This window comes from Hippoglossus hippoglossus, chromosome 1 (genome assembly GCF_009819705.1).
Source record: "Hippoglossus hippoglossus isolate fHipHip1 chromosome 1, fHipHip1.pri, whole genome shotgun sequence".
Lineage (NCBI taxonomy): Eukaryota > Metazoa > Chordata > Actinopteri > Pleuronectiformes > Pleuronectidae > Hippoglossus > Hippoglossus hippoglossus.
Genome location: NC_047151.1, coordinates 25,937,883 through 25,947,044, shown reverse-complemented (window position 1 = coordinate 25,947,044; position 9,162 = coordinate 25,937,883). Strand labels below are relative to the sequence as shown.

The 9,162-nt window shown below is 39.8% G+C and overlaps 2 protein-coding genes across 2 annotated transcripts in view; one reads left to right on the top strand and one right to left on the bottom strand.

The window, feature by feature from the left end:
• Positions 1-8,874, bottom strand: part of LOC117761943 (sialoadhesin-like) — a 20,842-nt gene extending 11,968 nt beyond the window's left edge. Inside the window, exons 1-3 of the mRNA XM_034586336.1 lie at positions 8,833-8,874; positions 8,239-8,430; positions 7,793-8,125 (exon numbers count right to left, since the gene is read on the bottom strand). Coding sequence (XP_034442227.1) covers positions 7,793-7,973 — 181 coding nt within the window. The 5' untranslated portion in view covers positions 7,974-8,125; positions 8,239-8,430; positions 8,833-8,874. The remainder of the gene's footprint in view (positions 1-7,792; positions 8,126-8,238; positions 8,431-8,832) is intronic.
• Positions 320-3,717, top strand: LOC117761964 (85/88 kDa calcium-independent phospholipase A2-like). Its single transcript, XM_034586369.1, has 5 exons — positions 320-495; positions 658-709; positions 1,107-1,222; positions 1,389-1,462; positions 3,399-3,717. Exons 1-5 carry the CDS (start codon positions 400-402, stop codon positions 3,541-3,543), a joined length of 483 nt encoding a protein of 160 aa, XP_034442260.1. The 5' UTR covers positions 320-399; the 3' UTR covers positions 3,544-3,717.
• Positions 8,875-9,162: the final 288 nt, after the last annotated feature.

The window sequence follows — 9,162 nt, the reverse complement described above, 5'->3', positions numbered from 1 at the left end:
AAAGCGTAGGAAGGTGACAGATGAAGGTGTGTGGGTGTGAATGAGAGACGACGAGCATCTGCAAGGAACAGCTTCACAAACAGTTTAATTCTGTCTTTAAATTTAAGTTTTATTAACTCCTAAATTGAAATATGTTAATGTGTAAACATACGTACTTATGAGGCACAGCAGCAAAGAAATACGTTTCAGCTCTTTGTCCTTCTCACCATCAATCAATGTGTTTGTTTATTGTTGAGCAGTTTGAAAAATGAACCATTAAGTCGTTAAGCATCTTTCTCTGAAGTTTGGAGTCTAAAAACTGCCTTTTCGGCTCATTCTCATATTCTTGTCTTTACATCAGAACAACTCGTGTGGCGAGCTGCCCGCTCCAGCGGTGCTGCTCCCACCTACTTCCGACCAATGGGCCGCTTTCTGGATGGAGGGCTGCTGGCCAATAACCCGACACTGGACGCCATGTCAGAAATCCATCAGTACAACAAAGCCGTCAAAGCGGAGGTAGGCACATTGACAGCAGCTTCATATTTGTATTGCTCCCATCCATTAATTGCTCATTCAATCGCTAACCCACGTGGATTTGTTAAGTATATTTGTCTCATTATGTCATTCATCTATCTGTTCCCTCACTTTCTAACTCATCTTAACACTCCTGCCTCTCAGGGCCACAGGGAGGAAATCAAAAAGTTGGGTATAGTCGTCTCCCTTGGGACAGGTACGCCACTTCATTGTGTCTCATCACAACTAATAATATATTTCATGCTCCGTCTGAACTAAATTCAAAAGTCAAGATCACTTTCTTAATCTGAAAGTGTCAACAACCACTTTGTGCTGGCAGGAGCATGAATGGCATGTCTATCTCATACTATAGCCCTTATTCCTCCTGACCAGTCTATATAAAAGGTACTAAGTTGGACTGGGGGGTGTAGGCATCGTTGTTGTCATGTTGTCTAAAATCCCTCACTGAGGCACAATATCTCAGCGTGTTTGGTTCAGTGTAAACATGCAACAGCTCTGTTCTACCTAGTTGCACAGAAATCTTCAAAGTACAGTGATAATAAATTTAGATCAGTGAATACTTGCATCATAAACGTGCTCCCGTGTGTCTGCAGGTAAACCCCCTCAGGTGGTGGTGAGCTCTGTGGATGTGTTCCGACCCTCCAATCCTCTGGAGCTGGCCAAGAGCTTTGTAGGAGCCAAGGAGCTGGGCAAGATGCTGGTGGACTGTGTGAGTTGAGCTACGGCCGCTGCTTCAGTCTCCAACTCTTTGTTTTGAAGTCAAATAAAAAGCCTGTTGGACTCTTAACCATTGATTTCTACTGTCCCATGAGTCAGAGTTGTGTTTTTCACATCTTTGTAGCCTTTTCATTGTCTCTCTCTCTCTGACTGAACAGTGCACGGACTCTGATGGTTGTGCCGTGGACAGAGCCAGAGCCTGGTGTGAGATGATCGACACCATCTATCACAGGTTTGCTGAGAATGAACTTGCTGTGCTTTGGTTCTTTTCACCACTAACTCTGCTCTCTGCCCTCGTTCGTTTATTCCATCAAAACATCTTTATCACACCACCTTCTCTGTGGCGCACTTTTCATTCTCTCTTATACTCTGATGCTTCCTATACAGTGTTTTAAATAATAAAGACGTGTAACAGACCGCAGGTTTCTGGTTGACAAAGGGTAAACATTTAGCTGCTATAGCTGACCATGACCAATATTCTGATATTGATCTGATTAAGACAATAGGCTGAATAAGACACTGCCATGTAAACAGCATTTTCTGATTATCTTAACCTTACTCATACTCTGAATAAGCAAAAATCAAGACATTTGAAGTATTGCGATCCTCATGTAGACATGTTTACTTCTTAATTGCTTTATAACATCCTATTGGAGTTTTCTACTAACTATTTATCTGTCAAAATAATATCTGATTAAACTCAGTAGTTGGAATATTGGTGTTCATGTAAGCGTAGTAATTGGCAGATAAAGTTGTTTGAACAGAAGAGCAGTCAAATGTGAGTGTGTCAGTCCTCTGGAAGCTTGTGTTGTGCAATAATGCATCAAACGTGATACCATAAAATGGTGTGCCTTTCGGCATTCAATAAATTTGGTTATCAAAATAAAATATTAAATATTAATATTTAATTATTAATATTAAATAATAACTTTAATTGATTAAAGTTACCTCGGGGCACCACCCTTCAAAGGAAGGGAAAAGATAGCCAATTTATTGATTAAGTCTCGTAAAAGTACTAACTACAAATTTGGAACTCTGATTAACAATTAAATTAATAACTATAACCAAAATTACCATATAGATAGTTAGCTAAGTTGAAGGATATGGAGTTCTTGACAGTGTACAGGTTGGCAAAATTCACTTATGCAACATTAATGAAAAAACATTTGTGAAAGAAAAACATTTATTATGAATATAATAAAGTATAAAAACACAAATTACTAACGGTGTACTTACTAAAAAAAGATAGGTATGTGAGTATGCATATGTATGTGTCTGTGTGAGTCAGCGTGCTTTCAAAATGGCGGCTGGCCACTTTGAAGATAACACCCTCCCCCCCCTATTGGAATGTTTGGGCTCAGAGCTAATTAGGTGAAGAGATATGCGTATATATCACAACCCCACAAATCAAACTTATAAACATCACTAGTAATCCCAGTTGTGTTACCCGTCCGTGGAAAGGGGAAAAAGAGTTGCTGTGCAGTTCGCAGTTTTGTGAAGTCGTCTTGCTGGTTTGTGGCTCCTGCCTTGGTGATTCTGTTGAGCTGTGTAGCTCAGTTGCTGGTTGAAGTTTTCCTGCAGGACATCGCATCGCTGCTAGGAGGTTGGTAGAGCTTGGGTTGCGAGGAGGTTTCCTTGGTGAGATGAGCTGGAAGCTGCACCTTTGAGCTCCTCTCGAAGAGTTGGATGGAAAGAGGCTGGAAAGCCTTCTCCCCTCGGAAGGATTGTAGAAAAGAGACAGAAGAAAGTGGGGACAGGCCTTATATTGGCCCGGTGACCTCACAGGTCATGGGGTCCAGAGTGACCAATGGGAGTTGAAACCTGTGTCCCTGGGGGGGGTTTCGCACCTCTGTGTGACGTTGCTGCACCCTGGGAGGCCTTGCTCTGGTTTGCTCCAGACAAAGGGACATGCGGCTTCAGGCTTTTGACTACCATATAGGCCGAACCTTGGTCTCACAAAAACCATGTCCCAACACTTGTTAATGCAATAATTTCAGAAAATCTATCTGGGATCAGAAATCCTCATATACTGTAAACCATTTCTATGGACATTAGTATACAGAGCTATGCATAACTCCTATTATCCTCAGTGGCTCATTTGCAGTTTCATATTAATGTCTGTGAACCCGAAAGTAACTCTTTACAAACCCCTGTGTTAATTTGTGCAGATTGAGCCCCCAGCTGTCACAGGAGGTGATGCTGGATGAGGTGAGTGACGCGATCCTGGTGGACATGCTGTGGGAAACTCAGATGTATCTATATGAGAAGAGAGATATCCTCCGATCCCTGGCCAATCTGCTCCTGGATAAATGACCGCATGAGAAAATCGCAGGGAGATGGAGGCTGAGAAGACGGGACCACGAGGGCAGAAGAGATGGTGCATATCAGGAGAGGATGAGAGTAACTGGTCAAGGCACGAAGCCATTGGTATGATACAAATACTGAAATCTAATGGAGGAAACAACTGACTTCACATTGCGTAATAAACAGCAAGTTATGTAGCATCATGTGACCTTATCACTGACCTTATCATTATCGTGGTTTATCAAGTTTTCTGTTTGTGCACAAAGCAGTGAAGGGCAGAGTGTAGAGTTGGCCTTCCGGAAGTATGTGAATACAGACTCAACGTATGAGGAAGTGGTATCAACCAAATCAGACAGGATGTACCACATGTCCGCTAACTGTGGTTTTATGATCTTCGCAGTGTTTGGCCTCAAAGAGTCTGAACAGGTTCTAATCCATTTCTGATTGGTTGTGTTTAAACTAAAACACGTCACATTCTTCCTTCACATTCTCCATGAGGTGATATGGTGTGTATAATGAAGCACTTAGATGATGTGGGCAATATTAAAAAGTGCTGCTTTATGTGTCTGGGACCCAAATTTAAACCATTTCATATGTCCACAATTCTTTTTCATGCCTTTATAATTTATTCATACTGACTTTGAACAGGGTATCTAACTTCACAGCAACATATTTTAAATATTTAACTACTATAATGGGACCGGAGACTAGACTTGAATTATCAACTGAGTTGAAAGACAAAGAATGAGACGACTCAATGCAACCTGCAGAACTTTAACTTGAGGCAACAAATTAATTCCTATGTTTTTTGTATGTGGATTAATTACTGAAGTGTATACTGGTATGATAATAAAAATATATTAATATTTACAGATGATGTATCCATGACTGATTTGTTTCTTTAATCCATGTGGTTTGTAGTTTAATTCATTCTGCGTCTTTCTGCCCCTGTATGTTTGATTCATTAATCACTGTGGCCATTAAAAAAGTAAAAGAAGAAATCTGACTTGACTTTATTTAAAGGTACAATCCGTTGTCTATTAATCTGAAGTTTATTTTAATGCAAACAAGTTAAACAACAATATTAAACACTGGTGCTGTAAAAAACTATTCAACAGTTTGGTGCAGTATAAAAACATATTTATTAATTCTGGTGCTGTAAAAAATATTTGGTAAGAATGAAGCCAGAAGAGATGACATAACAAATATTTCATTAGAGATATATATATATACATGCGTTATATAAATCAAAAATATAGTGTAAATGCAAATGAAATGTAGAAGTATAGACACATTTAGCTTGACATTAGTCACCACAAATAATTAAAAACACAAAAATGTTAGCCTATTAGCTTCAGTCAATAGCATAAGGCTTCACCACAGAAAAATCCTTTGATGTCAGATTTTTTAGCCGTTAGCTTTCTGTAACTTAACGGCTGATACCCAAATGAGAATTGTTTTAAAACAGAAGCCGAAATTCCTTAAAACAAATTAATTGTTTAGGAAGCAAGTAGTTAAGCTTAGCTAGCTTTAGCCTACAGGGTTGCTAGCATGACTTCACAAAAGTCCCATCTTAGCAAGTAAAGATTTAGCTCTTTAGCTAGCGTAGCTGCATCCAGCTAGTAAATGTGTAAGAAGAACTACTCGACTTGCATCTTTTTTCTGTGCCTTTGACTTCAGTGACATTTAGAGACGACCATTAGCCAACATGGTTAAAGTTAGCAGTCGCTGAAAACAGGCATCAACAAGTCACTTCATGCTGGGTGAGTATTTTTCTCTTTTTCAAAGAACCGTACGTTAGCTTCCTGTAACGCGAGATCTGTTGTTACCCAAGTAAATATGAACATAAACAGTTTATTTTAAAAGTTCTTTATTTGAATCTAATGTTAGAGAAAGAAGTAATATAACTATTATTAGCTATCATCGGCCTAGAGATTAGTTAACATTTTAGCTAGGAGATTTCTGATCTGGTAAACCAGCCTGTAATGTTAACCTTCACCAACCGTTTATAAGATTTTATTAATTTCTAAGATGGTGTGTAAAATATCTCGCTGGAGAAAGCACGACCGTGGTAAGTGAGTTTCACTGAATGCTGTCATTAGCATTGGCTAAATTTAAGCTAGCGTTACATTTACAGCGTTTATTCATTGATCTTTTTTAAGGTTGTTTATATTTATATTCAGAAAATTAGAAGGTTTGGAATGTTCTTGTTTTAGTTTTTTAGAAAATGTACTGATGTAAGTGAAAACATTTGAAATGAAACAACTGTTTACACTTCGTACCTTTCGTTTATAATTTATAACATAATGTGACGAACGCTGTTTGAGGGGCCCCCTGGGAATCTTTGCTTGGGGCCCCAATAGACTTTAGAATCTCCACTGTGTGTCGGAAACGTGGGTATTTTGTATCATGCAGGATAATCAATAGCGCTACAGAACATTTTGTTGTAACCTTGATTAAGTCATGATCCCAACATTTCACAGAAGTAGTAGTATTTCTTTAAGGGTTGTTGATGCACAGTGAAGAGTACCAGTCAGTAATGTAGTTTTAACAGACTGGTCACTGAAACTAAAACTTCCTGCTTCCTAAAACAGTGACTGTTTGTCAGGGCTCTCAAATGTGCTGTTGAGGCATCAAGAAGCTGGAGATGTGCATCACAGGAAGCTGCACAGCAAACTGATGCCCCTCAACGCACAGTAAGTGCAATGCAGAGATAATGACAGGAACAGTTATCATGTTCCATACATCACCTTGTCCATGCTAATGCTGATATTTTACAAAACGGAAAATGTCCTTGTTTGGTGGATTGTTGATCCTCGACTTTATCTTGTTTGAGTGTTTGTAGTCTTGTTGCTCTCGTCGTGACAGAGATACCATCAGAGATATTAAGGAAAACAAAATTCGTGTCGAAGGAGATTTCTATTTTTAATGGAGGGGGAAATATCAGATAAAAAAATAGGCCTTTGTTTATAGCGATGTACTAATTTTAGAGGTCCACTAACAGGCCAGTTTGCCTGAAAGTGGAAATAGAAATGCATTTATAGACTGTGTTTACTCAGGTGTTGTTTCGGGTGTAAAGCTGACAACAGCATAGGGGCTTTGCTCTTCTTCTTGGGGCTGATGTGGCTGGATTTGTGAGTAGAGAGCATCTCTGTTGTTGAGGAGTTGGACGCTGCTTTAGAGAATATCATCCTCCTCTATTGGTTGAGCCGAGATATCGTCGTACACTTGACCTGGGCTTATCTGATGAAGAGACAAGAGAAACATTTTTATTTAATATTTCTGTGTATTTAAAATTCTCTGAATGAAATTAAAAGATTCCAAATGGAGGTCAAATGAATGGGAGGGTTCAATATAGCTGCATTTGCCTGGAATAATTCTTGATGTATATAAAATTCAAAACTGAATTGTACTGACAAATAAAACATGATTTATGTACAGTATTGTTAAATATAACATTCATGGAACATATGGGACAATGCATCTCTGTTTCATTAGAACAATGGTTGAAGCTGCTGTTTGGACTCAGTTGAACTCTCTGAATAGATGAGGACATTTGTCTAATGGAAGAAACTGTTAAAATTCTCTGCTTTACCTCCTCCAAGTTGAAGGAGGTTTCAGTTCTAGGAGACTGGATGGAAGTCATCTTTCTTCTAGAGAGTGAAATGAAGAGGTGAAGCCAGGTTAGTGTGAAAGAGAATGTGAAAGTCATTGCTTTGAAGCAGAGCACAGTGATGCTCACCTAATCCACAAGAAGATGGAGGTGGGTATTACAACCAGGAGAAGAACAACGATTCTTATGGCTGCTTGAGTCCCTTTTCTTCTTCTGTGGACAGTGTGCATCTTTTGACGAGAGCTCTTTTGGAGCATTTTAACCTTGCAGGAGTAGTTTCCTGCATGTTCACTGCTGACAGGGTCTAGAACCAGGTACTTGCTTTGTGTTTTTGTCAGATTCAGAGGTTGATTGTTCAAGTACCAAATGTAGTTCATGTTGTCCGTCAGAGGACAACTGGTTCTGCAGGTCAGCGTGACTCTCTGCCCCTCGGTCACCTCCTCAGAAGGACTAAACCTCACCTTCAGATCTGAAAGATGAGATTGGTCAGTTGATAAAGACGTTCCTGAACAAGTGTCTTCTAAAACAACCCAAATAACCAAGAAGGGTGAATGGAATTTGTTTGTTGAATTAGTTGCCTTATTATTATCGATAGTAACTCTCTATAGAAAGTATGCAGGTATTTAATCTAAATACTGTACCCACCTGTGACGACCAAAGTTACCCCAGGAACAGCCGGCCATCTCCCTGCATCACTTCCTATTCTGAATATGTATTCTGCTGAGTCATTCTTGTTCAGTTTTTTGATTGTCAGGATGTGGCGGTTCATCACTCTATGAAACTTAATACGATCTGTATTCGTTATCAGCTCTTCACCAGCCGCCATATCACTTCTCCTATTCTTATACCACAATTTAGACTTCGACTGCTGGTTGTAAGGATCCGAGTATTCACTGGAGATGTTCACTGAGGAACCTTGCAGAGCACAGATCCTCCTGTTGACATAATTCACTCTGGAGCAGTATTTATCCTGAATACCTGAAACAGAGATTTTAAACAAATCATCAAACAGTTTATCTTTCTCCCTTTTACAGGCTCTTGACTCAAATCTTTTATGAATTATAACAGACCATGAATGAGCTCATACTCACAAACTTCATCTGAGAACAAGTGCTCTACAGCACAGGAGTAAGAGACAGGAGAGGAGTTGGAAACTCGTTGTGGTTCCCTCTCCAATCGTCTGTTTTTGTACCATGTGATGGTTTGAGCTTCTGTCTGTGGACAGCTGGTGTTACAGGCCAGTTTGAAATGCCCCCTGACTTTAGTCTTTTGAATATGTATTTCTGTTGGGAGAGAATAAAAAAAGAAACTGCTTCTCACCACTTCATCTCTGCCACGTTAATCGAGATGGGCTAATAACTTGAGTGACCAAATAGTTACTGGATAATCCCTGCCACATAATGATGAGTGAAAATCCATCCATGCTTTCTTTAGTTAATTTGTACACATACACACACACACACGTTTCCATTCTTGACCAATTCATGCCTAACCTTAACCCAACCAGAACTCATATCTCATGGTCCCTAACCAGGATCTCAGTATGACCGGGCTTCAACGTGTAAGGTAACTAACGATCTCTGGTCAAACACTGTCAATCTTTTAAATTGTGAAAACATTATTTAAAGGATTTAGACGTATGGGGTTGGGAGTGTGTTTGCATGTAATTATTTGTGAAACTTCACCTCTGGGATATGTGATGGAGCACGGCTCATCTTCTGGTCTCTGCTGATTTGAGCACATTCTGCCTTTAGCATAGGTCACAGTGAAGCAGGCTGATGTGAGAGAAGCTGGACAAAAGAAAAACGACTTTCTGTGGTGAACAGTGTTTCACAAGCTTTACAATTCAAGGCACCAGGATACGGAGCCACATGTTGTCACTCACCCACTGAGACTTCAGGGGCTCTGAGATGCTCGTAGCCTTTGAGAGCACAGGAGTATGTGACTGATTCCTCGCTGCTGATTAGCTCCTGGTACCAAGGAGACGAGTCCTTATAGAGAAACTCTGTGTTCTT

Excerpts from the sequence above, each read along its gene's own strand:
- LOC117761964 (XM_034586369.1), top strand. The coding sequence starts at position 400 with ATGGGCCGCTTTCTGGATGGAGGGCTGCTGGCCAATAACCCGACACTG. Across the intron at positions 710-1,106 it reads AGTCGTCTCCCTTGGGACAG|GTAAACCCCCTCAGGTGGTG; the intron begins GTACGCCACTTC and ends GTGTGTCTGCAG. Across the intron at positions 1,223-1,388 it reads GCAAGATGCTGGTGGACTGT|TGCACGGACTCTGATGGTTG; the intron begins GTGAGTTGAGCT and ends CTGACTGAACAG.